Source organism: Haliaeetus leucocephalus, unplaced genomic scaffold (assembly GCF_000737465.1).
Source record: "Haliaeetus leucocephalus isolate CR32 unplaced genomic scaffold, Haliaeetus_leucocephalus-4.0 Scaffold871, whole genome shotgun sequence".
NCBI classification, from domain to species: Eukaryota; Metazoa; Chordata; class Aves; order Accipitriformes; family Accipitridae; genus Haliaeetus; species Haliaeetus leucocephalus.
Window position 1 is genome coordinate 1,288,878 of NW_010973307.1, and position 18,189 is coordinate 1,307,066.

Consider the following 18,189-nt stretch of genomic DNA (forward strand, 5'->3'; position numbering starts at 1 on the left):
GTTAAGACTGCAAGCTGCCCCAGCTGGAGGATTTGCCCCATCTATAACACATTATAACTCAATTATAACGATACAAATCTTCCCCCTTCTTTTCTTGCTCTAGTGAGAGATCATATCACCATGGGTTGTAATAATCAGTGGGTAACTGTTATGTCCTACCTCCATAGAATGTCCCACTGAAGGACACATAAGAGTCTTCCTACCTTTTCTCATCACTCCATACCTACTTTCTCACCCTTATTTACTACTGAGATGGGGAGTCATGGACATGCATTACTCCTAACCCCCACGAACTTTGGGCTTGTAGGCTGTTAATGTTGCACTTGTAAGGAACAAAATTACTTTTCTCCCCCTTCCATCAGTTACAAACACCAGAAAATTGATCAGGGAGATCAGTCAATAATACAAAGATAGGCCATATCCTAGTGCAGTCAGAGTGCTTGTAACAAGGACAGATGGGTCAATGTGTGTGCTACTACTGCCCTCTCCTGCCTGGAAGGAGAACAATGATTCACATACGAGTCCTGGCCAGGTACTACAGGAGACACAGGTCCATGACATCGTAATATTAGCATGGTATTTCCCAGCCATGCTTCCATGTGTCTAACAGTAGGTACTCTAGTCATTTGTCAGGATTTTCAATTATTCACTAGGCATATATAAGCTCTAGGTTTGTGATTTCAGTAATTTCACAACTGCCCTACCTCATGCGCTTGTGAGTTAGGACACCAGAAAAAGTGGTGGATTGTTATGCTGCCACCAAAAACAACACTGAAATTCCAGGGTGGTAAAATCACTCATGGCAAGCTTTGCCTATGGAAAGAACTGGAGTGCCATTGCCTGTGTGTGTTGCCACTGTCCGCTCTGCAACAGAGCCAGAAGTCCATAGAGGTGTGCCTTTGGCAGAACTGGTGAGATCTTCCACATGTGGGGTCTTGAGGAAAAATAAGGGGAAAGAACAAAATTATTTGCACAATTCCTAGTATATAGGTGAAATTCCATTCTGGATTCAGACATCCAACTTCAGTGGCTTGATTCAGTTGCCCAAATGTAGGCATCTGCTGTCATTTGAGAGGAATTGGCTTATCCAACGTGGTTACCAGCTGCTGCTCCAGAAGCACACAGGTCTCTTTTTGTTACTGTGTTGTATCTGCCAGTTATTATGGAAGTCTTGGGTACCACATATCTATATGTGGGTAACTAAATGGAGCCCTTAACGTCTATAATGCCGAAGTCTCCAGTGTCCAGTAGGAACTCCCAGTGTTATCGAGGACATCTATACCTTGTAATCAAGCAATCCACTCACCCTGGATGGAAATAGTAATATGTTGATAGTAATACAGTGAATGAAATCAGGACTATTTTCTGTCATGGAACAAACCATATTCATTGTGTTAAGCTACCTGATCTTCCAAAACTACCTCTTTGAAATGGTCTGTCAAATTTGCTAATTCAGGACCTGCCTAGGACAGTACTAGTTGATGGAACAAGATGATGCCATGGCCTGTTTAACAACCTGATGGTCTAGACAATGAAGAATCAGAGCTTTACCTAACAATTATCATGGGAAGAAGAGATGATTGGGCTGTGTGGCCAGTATACAGCACTGAACACAAGTGACAGCGAGGGCAGGATGGGAGTGAAACAAGCTTTGGTTAAGAGCTGAAAGGATAAGAGAGGGGTAAACAACAGGAGAAGCCAGTCTCCTATGATTCTCTTGTTTTGCACTCACCTCTTTTGACTGAGCAGATGATTGTCTGGGCACTCAAGAGCAAGATGTTTCAAAAAAAAGACTGAATTGTCATAGTTCTGGCCAAAGGGTGCTGATACTGGCCTGTTAACCCTAGACTCTTTAAAAAGGCTTCAGGACATGTCGATGCAAACCACACAGAAATTTAAAACAAAACAAAACAAAACACAAAAAACCAAACCCTTGTACCTGGCTTTAAAGGGTCTTTAAGCATAGGTTAGTTCACCTTGCAAAGGTGTGAGAGACCTTGAATGGCTTTACAACAGGGGACAGAACCTCATCAGGTTGCAGCTAGGACAGATGCAGAACTGCTGAAGGCCACATCAATAATTCCACTTGATGGAGAGGCATGCTGTCCTATGGGAAACATCACAGCGTATCGCAGCACAAGGCTTTCCACATGAGACAGAGGGACAGACACACACACATTTACACAGACCAAAACAGAATAGTGTGAATAATAACCTTTTTGTGGGATTGCTTAAAGCCAGCACAGGATAATCAACCTCTGAGCCATGACATTATGTGCTCAATTTGCTAGTTTTCTGAAAAGTAGCTCTGAGACTGAATGCACAGGACCTGCTGATCACCTCCCTGATATCTGGTCTTTGGGTGCCTGGTAACTCTGCCACACTTGGAATATATTATACTCATGGGCGCACACAGTTGTCCCACTCTTGTACTCATCACAAGGCATTTGCTTTGGCCACTGCTGGGGGTAGGATCATGGACTGGATGGGCTCTTGTTCTGATCCAGTACAGAATTTATCTTTTCCTGATCATATACTGGAACATCTGACCATCTATCACAAATCATTAGGTACGTCCCTTGCAGGAGTGATTAATCTGTGGCCCCTAAGACAGCATAACTATTTTTCTTTGCTTTTTCAAAGTCACAGTCCAACTCAGCAAATATCTGTCAGCCCCTCTCCCTGTCACTACCCCAGGTGATGTTTTATTGGTAGTGGAGGCTCTGAGACACCACTTTGCCTAGAAATCCCCTTGAAAAAAGTAGGTTACTGCCTTTTACAGGTTTTCATGTATAATAAAAAAGTTTTTTCTTTTCTTTCAATCTGCCAACATTCAGTAAAGACTTTTGACATGTGAAGATAGAAGGGAACTTAATTGCACACTTGGTTCTGACACTTTCCTTTGTCAAAATATAAAAACTTTTAAGATGAACTTTTTCAACAGGTAGAAAGTAGAGGTTGGAGGAAGGAGAGAAGAGCGGTGCTGACAGGGCCGACTGGGGATAGTAGATTGTTTAGAAGCCAAAATGACTGACTGTTTTCAGTTGTTGAAAGGAACTGTTTTTCCTCTAAGGACCTGATTCATTAAAACTGTATGCTGCATTTACATACATTTCTGCTGAATACATCTTTTTGCCTGAAAGGCTAAGACAATGCTGTCTTTTCAAGCCGTCCGTGTCTAGGTCCATACAGATGACAAGAGTTTACAGAAATCAGACTTGGATGAAGTCCAGCAGCACAGCAGGACATAGTTTTCTACATCTTCTCTCCTCTTACTCAAGAGAGAGCTGTGGTATCCAAAGTCTATGTCCACAGTTTGCAGAACAGTGATATAATGAAGGGTAAAAACAGGTTGGTATAGTTTCCTTGCTATGGCCATGGAGGACCTTCTAAAGACCAAAAAGCTGAGTTTACCCACTTATTTTCCATTATTCCTCATCCCAAAGGACAAGAGTTGCAAGGTGATAACGAAGAACTCGAACTTTATCTAGGACCAGATGTGCAAAGAGTTTTCTAACAGAAATCATGGACCACAGAGATGCTCTTTGGCATTAGAAACTGGCCCCAGGCCCAGTGATTGCATCTATGCTAACAAAGTAAACCATGCACGCACTGAGTCACCAGATTGCAATGTCCATATTATTAAACTGTTAGAATGGCTTCTTGAACTCTCCCAAATATCTTCTGAGCATGTTCTGGGAGATGGCCCATACCAGGGTCCATTCTCAGGAAGCCACCCTGTAGAGGAGACTAGAGGAGCATAACTATAGGGACCTTATCAGATGGTGACAATTTGCATGAAGGTATGAGAATGACCCCTGGCACTGTATATTTTACTAGGTGGCAGTTTACTAAGTTACATGTAGTCACTGTGACCAGTATTAGGTCAATCCAACTGAGTGTCAGGCTACTATCAGGCAACCCAACTGAGTATCCTGATCGTATGGTGGTCATCATGCCCTCCTGACCCCACGTTAAGTGCCTATATTTCCAATACAGTCAACGGGGAATGATATGCTTATTTGGAGAAGCTCTAAGTGAGAGATCCAGACACCTCTCCTTTTTTAATTAACTATATCATAAACCAATTGAAAGTAAGTGGTATCTCTATTCATCCATGGTCCAGATAGTAGTTTTCTGAGGACATGCACTACATGGAGTTCATTCGGTCTCTCTTTTTAAAAGTATATTGTAGAATATTCCTGGACTAATTTGCAAACTGGCCCAATACAACAATATCACTAGAATGAAAAGGCCTTATTTTCAGGGCTCTCCCTGTGTTAGGTCCTATATAGAGGTATCCCAAGGGATATTTTTAATGCCCAGTTGCTGAGGCATCCTGAGAAGCCTGAGGGAAGGCCTGCGAGAGAGAAGGAAGACAGCAAGACCAACCATCCTTTCCAAAGATGTTGGGCTACTATGCTGGTGGGACACCAGGCAAGACAGAGCCTGAGATCCCATTGCAAGGTGCCAAACTGGGGTCCCAGGTCCTACCTACTGAAAGCATGCGTTGCTCAGGAAACCATCACTGAGAAAAAGTGGAGCTGATGGGATTTGCCTCACTTGCCTGTGTGTTGTGTAGGCACTGAGAGCTGCGTGAGTCACTGAGCTCCTCCTACAGTCACCAGAGAGAAAGAGGCACTGTTAGGATGCAAGTCCTCTGGACTGCTGCAGACATCTACCTTAGGCTGCCTGATACGTGCCAGAAATGTAAAACAATTTAATGAATGTTTCAATAAGAAATTTAAATACTGCTGCTGGAATGAATTCTTACTCTGGGCAGACCTGTGGGAGAGGTCTCAGCTGAGGATCCATCAATTCTTCTGCCCCAGACTCTACAAAGAAGCAGAAGATGGACACAAATGGAAACTAAGAGAGCAAAGGTAGTATTTTCTTTCACAACTCCTAGTGCTCCATTTGTCTTAAGAGTTGGGGGTCAAGAAGGCAAGGCCAAAATGGCCAGGACTTCTACTTGCAGATAAACCAGTGCACACAAGCGAATGTACAAGCAGTGGTGTATTTACACAAACACAGGCATGTTCTAATGCTAGTTCATAATTTTCTTTAACTATAACCCTTGCTTCTAACATAGGTGAGCTAAGCCAGAATTAACACTGCTAAACTGGGCTCAATTAAGGAGAGAAATCACATTTTAAAATGTCAATGTTAATATGGTTCCAGAGAGGAACTATTCCTGTTCAAGAGATTCCGTATGTTGCTGGCTCTGAGATTTTGGGGCAAAGAAGCAAGAGGGGGACTCATTTGCCTTTAATTTCTTTAACAATGCCTCTGCCAAACTCTTCTGTTAGGAATGAGATCACTCAGGATAAGGTGACAGTGTTCTGGGGATCAGCTTTATGGAAAGGATTACACCTGTGTTATTTAAGGATTTCTGCTTTCCTTTTAGACAAATATGTAAAGAATTCCAAGACCTTCTAAGTCAAGACAGATCACCCCTTGGATCCTCTCGACCGACTCCAATATTAGACCTCGACATCCAGAGACATTTAACACATTTCAGGTATGATTTTGAATGAGGAACAATTAACTAACATCCATAATTTTGATAAAGACTACATATGATGTTATAATGGTATTTGTTCCCTTACCTAGAAGACTGTAATGTCTATAAACCCTCTGTTATCTGTGTCTATTAAAAGTGTGTGTTTGCCCAGCAATGTAGTTCAGGCTGGTTACATTCACCCTGCTTCTAGGACCACAGTCTGAGTTTGAGTAAGTCATTTTCCACATCTGCTGTCCAAATCTCCCCATCTGGCCCAAAAGCTGTCTTGCTCTAGATGTGAGCCAAATCACAAGCCAGCCAATGAAGTGGATGGTCCAGAAATGAAGAAACTCAAGTTCAGAGCCAAAATGACAAAATAGATCAATCAAAATAGCAATAAGAGGAGGAACAGGCTGCGTCCTTACTAATTAACTAAATAGTTCCAGGGGCTCCTCTATGCTACTGAGACCATTTGACATCATCTTACCATGGCCATACTATTAAGTCTTTGGCCTCCAAAGCAGACTGGCCTCAAAGTACACTACCTACTGGAACAGTCTTACTGCACTAATTCCTGAACAACACACTGGAAAGGTCTGGGAGAATGCAAGCTGGCTCAGACTAAAAAGCCAGAGACTGCTAATATATTTAGACTCAGTTCCTGTGCCCATGCCCTAACAATATTTAATTTACTGGTGCAGACAGCCAAAGAAGCTGTTATGAAGACAAGGACCCATACTATATGCACGCCAAGTCCAAACTTCATCAGAATTTTATCCAAGTTATGGATAAAAGTGCATAGATGGTTTGGGATCAGAAAGATTTATTAGCCCAGGAGTTGCTGTGCAATTTCACGTTTTTGCTTTAGGCTATGTGCTAGATACAGTCAAGAGTGAGATGGGAACTTCCAGAGGGCCACTTTGAAATAGTGGGGTCATCTAAGATATTTATCAAAGATAGGTGTGATGAAACATCCTAGATGTGCTCCCATCTTTGCTCAGACCACAGAGGGGAATACACGACTAACTGAGGCTACAGATTTTTTTTTTTTTTAGCCATTAACTGATACCTGAAAAAATCAACATGTAAAGAACTGTTCCAGAGAGCTGTTTACAGACCATAGCACCAAGCAGGTTCGTTAGGCCTATAAAGCCTTAGAACGATGTTGCATATTCTTGAGCACAGCCAGCTGAGCCACTCTTCATCCACTGGCTGGACAGAAAACTTTTGTGCCCAAACATCCCAACATCTTTTAGTTGTTAAGATTCTGATAGAGCATGAGGCACCCAGCAGCCAGGTGGTGTGAAACCTAATGTTTAGTCCCTCAGACTTTGAATAGAATCCAAAATACCCACCATCCCACTTCTTCCATCTACCTGTTAGGGGGTGGGGAGAGGCAAGGATAATGCCTGGTCCACAAATGCACACATTCCTGTTTATTCTTACACACACCCGTGTGCATCCTATGGGTACACGAACACACCTAGACAACCCCGCTTCTCTTCTCAGGCAGTGATGTGCACAGACATACACATACATTTACGTCTCTGTGTACTTCCCCTTATACACACACACTCCAACATACCTAACCACACCTGCACACCGAGGGAGATGTACTTATTTATATGGGATACTCACGGAGGGATTTTAATGGGCTACCTAAGCTTATGGAAAAATAGGTAATTCCCCATTACATGCACACAAAGTAAACATGATATAATGTAGCTAATCTCCAAGGATTCCTGTGTTTAAAGAAGAAATAGAAGTCAGGATAAAATGCTGAAGACTTCAGCTACAAAAGCTGTCAACTGGTACAGCTTCCACACTTCTTTCTCTGCCGCACTTCAGTAGGTTGGAGTACAAAGCTTCTGTAGGCAGCTCCTGGATCATTCAGTACTTTCTTTCGTGCCTGCTGTGGGCAATAAGTGTCGGACTGAAGATGGGCACCTAGAAGAGCACAGGTCTTGATCCTACACAGATGCTTCCCTGGGCTTAAATCAGACAGGTTCTGATTGTGCTTGGGGAATGATGAGTACTGCCAGACCCAGAGGCTGAGCTGAGACCATATTCCTTTTCCATCTACTGTAGAGAAGTTGAGGTCAGATCCAGCTTCTGACCCAGACTTCTAACTCTACTCATCTACATGTAGGTGCCTTGGCTCCAGGCAGGTGTATATCTTCTGCTATAGTCTCTAGGGATCTCATCTGTATAGCCTGTGAAATCTGCATTACAATTAAGCAGGCCTAACATAGACATCTACATCAGTGTGACTTGAATTTCTCCCTAAACTCCTTTGACTGAACAGTCTGGTCTAGATCTCCAGCTAAATGGGAGCTTAGCCAACCAGTACAAACTAGACACTTATATTGTAAATAGCTAAATGTAATGTAGGCCAAAAAAATCACTATTCCCATCCCCCAAATCTGGCAGCCTCCACAGCTAGGTCATCTGAACCCCTCCTACCGCTATTTGTCTTCCTGAGATTAAATTTCACAGAAGGCACTTAAGTCTGTCTCAGATGCCAGAGAAGGTGCGAGAATGCAATTAGCCATGTTTTCCAGGAGCATTAACTATTTTCTGAGTCAAGTTTTCAACACAGACTCTGACCGATCACTTGGTTCCTTTGTCTTTCTCTGAGGGATGAACCTCAGACTGAACCAACCTTGGTCACAGGAGATTTGCACCTGATCAGTTGGGGATGAGAGAAGAGGAAGAAATTCTTGGTACCCCAACACACAGAGAAAGTCCTTGTAACCCAGCAACAACATGCTCACTGCTGTCTGAGGCATAGCACAGCCTCCCACTGGTCACAAGCATAAATAGCTGCTTGTCATTTATACATCAGTCAGGAATCATTTCATAAAAAGATGTTGAAAGCATCTGCCTAACAAAGCACATGTCTAACACTAAGAATTCAAATATTCAAAGTACCTTGGCCTCCACATCCCTGACCATAGGCCCCCACTTAAGCTCAGATTTCCAAAAGAGCAGGTTGTCCTTATTTTTTACAGTGACAATTATCATGTATCTATACCTATAGCTAAAGAGGTCTGCAACTGTATGCCAGAGAAGAATTTGAACCTTCATACCATAGTCATTGTCAAATACTCTGATGACATCTATGATAGTCAGAGTCTAAAACTGGACTGTCTTAATAAGTGGCTGGTCCTGATTATACATATGAAGTTAATGTTATTTATGACCAAAATGCCCAAGAGCTGTTGGCGATCTACAAATAGGTCTTGCAGAGGAGACATAAATCTGAAGTAGTGACTCCATGCAGTCATCACAAATTTTATAACATGCTTTTTCAATAGTGAAATTTTCATTTTTATTTCTATCTGTATTCCAGAACTGTGGTCTTCCTCACAATAAATTCTCTGTCTTTGTGCTGTATAAATGTCTAGATTGGGATGGAGCCAAAATATTATGTTTGGCAAGGACAAGCCATAGCCTTTCACTGGAATCTCTGACAAGGTTTTGTGAATGGTTTTAGCATAAATATAGCATGGTTTTCAAGTGTTATCCAATATGAGCTGATTTTTGATCATGGTAAATTTCATACAGTTTCATACAGATTTAATATAACAAGAAGAGGTTCAGAAATTCTGCCTTGTAAACCATAATAAAGGCAGCAAAGAAACCAGAAGATGAAAAGTTGGTATTTTATACATATATGTATATGCTTATGCCATATGATGTCAGAAAGTCAAAGAGATTTTTTTATGACCAGAAAAATTCAGAGGAATCACACAGTTGTCTGTTATTAGAATAAATTCTAAGATAATGAAAGACTTTTTGAAGAGCTATAATATCTGATACCTACAGCAGAATCCAGCCTCTACTACCTTGGGGTAAAAGGGAGTTTTCTTTAGGAATAAATTACCCTACAGCTGGTAAGTGTAATGTGCTCCACTTGCTCATGATGTTACTTGCTCAACGTTAATAATTAAGACCAGGGTTCACAGACCGACACAGGTCAGATCAAAGCAGTGTTTCCCATTTCCTCTGTTTTAAATGTTCAAGCCCATATTTCTCTCTGAACCTTTTCCACTGAGTCCCGATTCATCAAGATCTGTAAACATGTGTCCAACCCAAGGTACAGGATAGTCCCCATGAAGGGATCAGAATCGCTGGGTTCACTCAGACTCCAAACTCAAAGCTCATATAAAGCATAAAACAGGGGAAATCTTCAAAGGAGTTGCAGTGAGCCTGAAAACTGCTGAGTTTTGCACAACTTTACCAGCTACGCAAAAACCAGAGGCTCTTCTACACCTCTGGTACAATCACGTTTATGCAGCTGCTCCCTGAGATGTCCATCTGACCTGAATACAGAAAACTCAATGCTGTATGAAGAATGTTTTCCCAGTATTGTTTGACCATGAACAGACAATTCTGTAGACCCTTACATTCATAGCAGCAACTATTGTGCACTACCTGAGCCAGGGTAATATTATGTATGCTTTATTCAAGGTTTCTCCCTTTTCAATACATTTTGGAGTATCTTACTGCAGAGAAGCTATATTGATATTAGTAAATAAAAGTAGTGCCAGGGCACAGGCATGTGTTGACTGCCTGTGCTGCTTTTTTGCAGAATTCCTGGGGTTTTTTAGCCTGGTCTAACTAGCACTGTCCCAAACTATTCCTGGGCAGAGTGGTGCATATATACCACTAATATCTATGTAGCTTGAGAATTCAGGGAAGAACCAGTCCTTATTACAGCCCAGTTAGGTACCTTACCTGTGCTATAAATAATGTACTGAGATTTAGAAAAGTCCAACCTTGTCAGAGCTGGATCACAAGCAACTGATCTCTTTGGTGAAGTGTTGGAGCAGCTCAGATTTCTAAGCATATACATGCGCGTGGGTTCAAGAAGAGATGGTGTGTTGTTAGGCCTACCCAAGCTGTCTTTCAGCTCTTCTTTGATTCCGTCATGATAAATGCAGAGGAGCAAGTGGAATAATCCTGCGGGTTGTATCTTGCCTGAAAGCCACCACTTGAGCTACTCTGTCCCCAGTTTCTGAAGACAGAATCAGCATTAAGCTACAGGGCAAACAAGAAAACCTTGGAAAAATCCATTTTCATTACTAAGTGATGAGACTTTTTGTCCAGATACATGACTGTCTCTTTGTTGTCCTCTAAAGGTTGATCTGTGTTAATGCATTTATGAGTCTACTACAGTAGAGAGCAAAGTCAGCACATCAGTACTAGAAAAGAACCCCAAAGTGCCTATAGCTTTAATGAGAGAAACCTACTTCTCTCACCCATTGTTTTCAAAATGGAGTAAGCATCAGGAAAGGAAGAGTGAGAAAGCAGGGAAGGAAGGAAGGGGAAAAAATATTTAGATAAACCTTAGTTTCTTTTAAAATGCCTTCTATTACTTATAATTCAGATGTTCTCCCAAAAACCCTACAGAATCATGCGAGACTTTTTTGTACATGTGCATATGTCTCTGTATGCAAGAGGGAAAAGCTGGGGTTTTCATTTCTCCAGAAACTTAAACCATTTTCAAATCCCACTGATGTCAGTAAAGCTGAGATTTCATCTTTCTTTATTTTTTTCAGGACAGAAAGGTTATACAAATCTCCCTTTGGCATTGTAAGTTGATCGGTTTGGGATTCAGAGCAGGTAAAAGAGCCTAGTTTCATGCTCAGTGAAACTGAGAGACAGCTCTCAATTATCCAAGGTGTTGGGAGGAAAAAAGGGGGTTGCAATAGTTAGAGAAAGCAAAAAGATGGATGTAAACAAAACAAATATATAAGGCTTTGAAAATAGTTCACTTTAGAAAAGCTTGAAAATGGTTAACCAGGGAAATCCTGACCTACAGCAGATGAAGACAAGCCTGCCTGGAGTCACAAGAGCTCTGAGACACACACTCAGAGACTATATGGTGCAGGTAGTTGTGATGGGAGATGGTGAAGCCTTGGATAACCCCCAACACCCATAATCCTGCCACTAACTCAGCAGAGCTGAATGGTGACATTGCAGGCCAACAAGTTCTTCTGCTGGATCTAGAACAATGTTAACCAGCAAAATCATCGAGCCCCATCCTTTTCCTGTTAATGGTGTGCAGGTAGATCTGAGGCATTTCAGTATGGGAGATGGTTGCAATTAATTTGCATATCACTCATCTCTCTAGTATTTTTGACCTTCCTAGACATTCAGTGCATCCAATCCTTTCCAGAGCAGAGAACCAGACCAGATGAACAAAACATTTTCAGTTGTATAGATCCCTGCTGTGAAGAAGGGAAATGTTTCTGTCACATTTCAGAGAAGGAATGCAGGGATAGGTGACTAAAGGCATCCCCTAGCTTCAGTTTAAGAACCTTAGGGTGATTCACCTGTCTGGTGAATCTAGGAACCTAGGGTCATTTTAGGTATAAAAGGACATTCTGTCTCACATTCAGCTGCCACTCCCTCAGTTCAAGGGTCTTTTGTGAGTCCTGCATCACATCTACCAACCTTATAACTACTCTAAATGTCCCATGGCATCTCTGGTGGCATGGGTGAACCTGCACATTCACTTTCTATCCCTCCTCTTGAAGGGAATTTTTTTCAGAGGAAAATTTAAGGCTGGACTGAGAATGAGAGTCCATGAGTATCATTATCCAATGTAGAGTCTTCTGCATTAAACCAAAGCTGGAGTTCTGGATCTAGGATCCTACTTTATTCATTTCACACTTAAGTCTGTTGATGAAGTATCAAACCAGCCTTCAGTCTAAGGATCAGAATTTAGGATATCCCTCCAGCTGGACCAAATGTCCAAAACACTAACTTAGTATTTTTCTTGATTTTAGACCCTACCTCTCTTCTGTTCAGTGGAGGGAGCATGTATCTATTTCTCTCTTCCATTTCGCTGTCAAATCTGAGCTTTCCACAGATTCAGCCAGGACCCTGAAAGTCACACTGACATGTGTCTTCTTGTCTTTGCCTTTATAACCTGCCCTTGCATCAGAACAGCTTTGATTTTTTTTAATTTTTGGCAGAAGTCTTTTTTAGCTCCCCAAAATCTCATGAAAACTAGTTACCAGAAAACCCACAAAAAATTACCCACTTTCTGTGCTGGGAAGCCAAAAAACATGACACAAAAAACTTACAAAGAGAAGACTTGCTGAGATTATACTCAAGAGATCTGTGTCTGTTTCCTGGCTTACACATACAGACTCCCTGACCTCATTAGTCAGCCTCTTAGTCGCACTTTCTTCACTTGTAAAATTGGGTATAGACATATCTTCTACGTCTCCTTTTGGGACACTTGTATCTGTAAGAATCTGTAGTGTTTGGAAAGTTCAGATGTCCTATTAATGTCATCCATCATATAGGGAAAGCCGAATACCCACCGATTACAGAAGTTGGATTTGATCCTTTAACTTCAAGGTTACATTTCATCAAGATGCAAAATCACATCCAGATCATCTATTTTATATATAAAAGATAAAGACAGCAAAACAGCAAAGGGAAAACCACTTTCTTGCAAGTGACACTTCTTTCAGTGCAGAAACTTTATAAAAAGAGACAAAAAATAATAGGCTCAGAATACTAAAGCTAGATAATGAAAGCAATCAGCATCCTCACAGATTATTCTGTGTTTTGCCTAGCCATCCAGCTGATATGAAACACCCTTCCTGTGAAACTGTTTGAGACAAGAGTTTTGTCGTTTAGTTAGTCTCTGAGCCTGGAGCTGTCAGCCTCCTGCAAGTGCCTGGCATCACACTGACAAGGTGACACAAAAAGCGACAGGCAAGAAACCAGAGGCTCAGATTTTAGGAGCGGCGAGGAAGTGACATCCTTCTTTCTGAAGGGTAAAAGGGAGCAATGAAATGGGTTTTGAAGCTCAACATGTTTTTTAAATTGTAACAAAGAGCTGAGCCCAAAGCCTTACTGGTGGGTTGTTTTTACAGATGTGCTTACCCCGTTATATAGTGTTCTCTCTTTTTTATGCTTCTTTGCTTACCAGGAGGTAGAGCAGCAGCTGTCATAATTCCAGTCATCTTGATTAGCAGCAGCAGCCTTCTGTTTGGATGCACGGACTGGAAGGAGCCTGGCGTGCAATGAAGTTTGTGGTGAAACACCTCTAGTGCCCTCTAGAGTTCCCTCATTTCCATGATCTCCTTCAATCTGACTTTAGATTCAGGTAGCTGAGGGGGACAACACTGGTGCCTAGTGCTGAGGTACTAGAAATCAACAAATTTTCCTTTCTTTTTTTCTTTTTTTTTTCCTTTCTTTTCCTTGGCTCTTTATTTACCAAAGGTATTAGAGTTCCTTCCAGGAAAAAGGAAAAAAAAAAAAATCCCAGGATTTTTCCCTCACTCCCTTTCCCAGGGATTCTCTCTTTGATCTTTCTGTAGCAAGGGTTCAATCACCTTCTCCTGCTCTGCTGATGACCAAAACCCTTTTGGAAGGGTGTGAATTTCTAATGTTGCCAATAATTTTTATCACGAGTGATATGATACCATATTCCCTTAAAGTCACCGTGTATGGAGTCAAGAGAACAGATGAGAATTTGTTTTCTTTTCTTTATCTTCTTTATTAACAAATAAGTTCCATGATTACCAAGGAAAAAGCAAATATGCATTCATCAAAGATGGAAAAAAGCTTGGTGGGCTTGATTTGTTTTTCAATCCAGCACTTAAGATTTCTTAAAACATTTAAGGCACTCTCATGTCTCCCTAAAAAATGAAAGCCATCCCCTTATTTCCAAATTACTAGGTTACAGAGTTGCGTTTTCCCTTGTCATCAGCATGTTTATAATGCTTACTTCTTGGTCTTTCCCATTTGAGAAGGGCAATGGGGCTTCTCAGCTACATTAGCTGCCTCACTGGAAAAAATCTATGTGTGGTAGCAAGTTGGATGAATCTCATTCATTTATCTGCCTTCCCACAGAGCAGAGATGTAACCATTAATTAAGTGAAAGGAGAAACTGGAGGAGCTGATGGCTGCGTGAGGGCCATGCTCACTCTTTTTCAAAAGTATCCAGTCATCTTGGATCTGTGGTCTCGCTGGTGTATTTGGCTCCGCAGGTAGTAATGGGCGGTGAGGCCACTTTTCATCCACAGTTAGCCAGAAGCTTCTACATCTTTTTCTCATTCAAAACCAGCAAGTCACAGCATTATCCAGTGTTTTATTTGGAGGATGTAATGTGCTGTGTTGGAAACATTTCTTGGCAAACACCCAAGGGCTCCTGTGAGCACCATGTGCACCACAGTGCAGTGGCTTAATCTTTGGTCTATAGCTTAGAAACACTCCATAGGCACGGTCCTGGATGTTTCAGATATGTTCCCTGGGCAATTCTCCTAGTGTGGAAAATCAGTCCCAAGGTCTAAAATATACAGAGCTGAAATAGAATATTTTGGAAATATGGGGCGTCAGCTCTAGCACTCTCTTTTTGCTTTCTTAATGGCAAAAGGAGGTCCATCAGCTTAGGATAACATGTCCTTAATACACTTGCTCAGTTATGAACAGAAAGCAAGCATGATGACCTAGTTTGCAAGGCAAGTTTTGTATGTGCTGTTTGCCACTCTGATCCTATAAACTGCTTATCCCTGTAATATGGTCATCTTCCAATGCATACCTTGACTATCAGTCTAACTTATGTCACAGTTAGGACTACTGACCTTCTGAAGTAAAATTATCACAATTTAATTCTCTGGGCAAATTTCACAGGACAGACCTTGAAATCAACAGAAGTACCTCAAAGTCAATATAGGTACCTCTAACTTAGGTTACTTGTATCAGTGAAGAGATTAAAATCTTTTTCCATTTCCTTTACAGCCATCAAAAGTCTTATCAGATCTTAATATTTGTTGTCTACCGTGTGATGTTAAATTTGCATAATCATGAAATGGTTTTCACATTCAGAGTTCTGAGAAAGTCTGACCAATAAGTTCAAGCTTACTTTTTCTTCATTATTATTTTAAAGTATTTATTTATTTTAAAAGAGGGTGTAAACATTCAGTGCAGATGGCCTCTTCCCCCCCAGCGAGAGGGAATCTGTTTCTTTTTCTGCATGTCGGAGTTTCACCAGCCTGGGGTATGGAGGAGTCCTTGAGGTAGTTGCCAAACGAAAGTCCAAGCCTTCAGGCACACTTGGATCTTTTCACTTTTAAGTAAGGCCATCATTAAAACATGAGCAGACATAATTGCATCATAGCGCTGGGCAGAACTGCAGGCAGGTCTGGATGTCCTTAAGCATAAGGATTTAAAATATGTTGGCCTGATATTCATTGCCTTCTTTCTGCAGCTATCCATGCACAGTACCAAAATCAGAAACTTTAGCCTTGTCTTTTACAACAATAAAGTTAGTTTGTAGGAGTTGCAATGAGATGCACTACAAAGCTGAGAATACCCAGAAGACTCCATTATGAAACCACAATGTTTAATTTTAGGCTTTTAAACCCGAATGAAAGTATTATAATGAAAGCCACTAGTTTCATAGGTGTGGAGCATACCAAAAATGAACCAATTTCAGTGGGACCTCAGTTAGCTTGAAAAATCAGGCAACTAAATTTGACTTTCAGGAAACACATTTGAATGCTTTGCCATTAATCTTCTGTCTGTCATGTCTGATTTAAATGTAAAATCAGATTTTCTCCCCAACTTGAAACTTGCTTTCATGAGCAGAAGGAAATTATCCAACTTTCTTAGATTTTTCAAAGACTTTAACTTGCAGAGAAATAAAGTCCACCAAAATTAGAGCAAGGGGAATTACTGATAAAAACGTAAGATAAAGTACAAGATCTTACCTCTCAGCCTTTTTATGCTCATTACATAAAGTGAGGCTCAAAAAACACACCCGTACAGGAGCATGGCAAGGAGGGCTGGTCAGAATTTTTCGATAAAGTGATTTCTCTTAATAAGCTTTATGGGAAAATTAATAGGTTCTGCATATCCCCATCTGTGGAGAAGTATATATTCATCAGGAACTGAAAGTAGAGTTGCCATGAAACTCTGCAGTTCTATTTCACCAAAAAAGGGTTGGCTTTTTTACAAGAAATACAATGCTATCTTGAAAAAAACTACTGTATTTGATGATTAGTGGTACATAAGAGGCTAAACTGTAAAGGAGATAGACTCCTAACTCACCCCACAAAATCCTTTTCCTATGAACAACAGTTTTCAGACCAGAAGTTTAAGATTCTGCTCGGGACAAAATACCCATATCTAGGTGTTTCAATATTAGCTGGACGTCTAAGCCTCCTGTGTAGTCAATGAAGACCTAGGACAAGATATGGTTGAGTAAACAGTAGCATGCAGCATCTTTTTAGAATGCTATTAGGCATGCCATCATCCACTGTTGCTTTAAAAGGGTACTGTTCTCCTGTAAGCCTTCTGCATTACCTGTTCACCCGACACAGATGTCTTGTTACCATAGGGCATCTCAAATAGCACCGAACACACATTTTTACTCAGCTTGATGGAGCCCTCAGTGTAGCCAGAAGAATGGTGCAGGTCACCATAAAGGAGACACATCCATTTCATGTGCTAAATCATTCTCCAGACTTCTCTGACTGTATGGAATAAAGCCTCAGGGCTCAATTCAGTTGCCTAAACATTGGCATCTAGTGCCATGTGAGGTACAAGAGAGTAACGTGCCTGGCGTCAAAACACCTAGAAGCAAGGTGGACCTAAGTCCTGGGTGATATCTAGCAAATCTGTGCAGATGTTTCAGATGTCATAGGACATCTCAAATCACTGTAGACTCTTATACGTAGGAAACTACATTAAGTACCCTTTGATGGTAGTGGAGTTTAGGCACTGTTGATGTATACATCTACAAGTCGACACCTACGCTTATGTCCCTTAATATCAGATTTTGTCCCATTCTGGTATTTTCTACAGTCTTGTTCAACATTTGAGAACATTAAAGTTTTCTAACCTTGTTCTTAGCCCTACAGATCATTTCTGAGACAATCTTTGTAAGTTTTCACTGTTGTATTCCCACTTTACTCTTCAGGGTTTATTGAGCTATCAGATGAACACAGTACTATTCCTTTTGCTCAGGAGTAAAAAGGTTCAAGGAGAGCAGGCTGGAACATTTTTTTTCTATCCAATCCTTTGTTAAACTTACTATATGCATCTACCTGACATGAATGATTACAGATATTGCCAACTTTTAAAATAGACAAACTAGTTTCTTTTGCATGCAAGATCATAAATATTTTTAGTATGTCTTGGTATAGTCAGCTCCCCAAATCAAGACCCAGAAGATCACACAAGCAGTGTAAAATCATGAGATATTATAACTAGTAATGATATATTTGAATTTCCTTTTTCTTGCTTTCTGTTATTGTAAGCTCCGTCACATTTTCATTTCTCTGGCCTTATGAAGACTAGAAATGATGATAAAATGCACACAAAATCTTGAAATCACCTGACTCCTAAAAGGACTTGCAAGGGTTAAAAATACTCTTATCTATATGCTACTGCTGACCTTGTTTTTACTAATATTAAAAACATGACTTAGGATGACCATGATGATGATTATTTTTATTTTCCTGGTATGCCAGGCATTTCTAAAAAAAAAAAAATTAAAGCGAGGTATGTTTACCTCTTTTTAATGCTAAATTAAAAAGATCCAGATATTACTACAAGTCCAAACTTCAAGAGTCCAAACTCCAAGAGTCTAGTGGTATTATTAATTGATGTCTGCAAAATAGTCCTTGTAAATATTTAATTACCATTTTCCT

General features: G+C 40.8%; 1 protein-coding gene across 1 annotated transcript in view; it reads left to right on the forward strand.

The window, feature by feature from the left end:
* The window catches only part of TFAP2D (transcription factor AP-2 delta (activating enhancer binding protein 2 delta)), a 48,211-nt gene that overhangs the window by 28,481 nt on the left and 1,541 nt on the right, over positions 1-18,189 (forward strand). Inside the window, 1 exon segment of the mRNA XM_010583109.1 lies at positions 5,408-5,521. Within this exon segment, the coding sequence (XP_010581411.1) occupies positions 5,408-5,521 (114 nt within the window).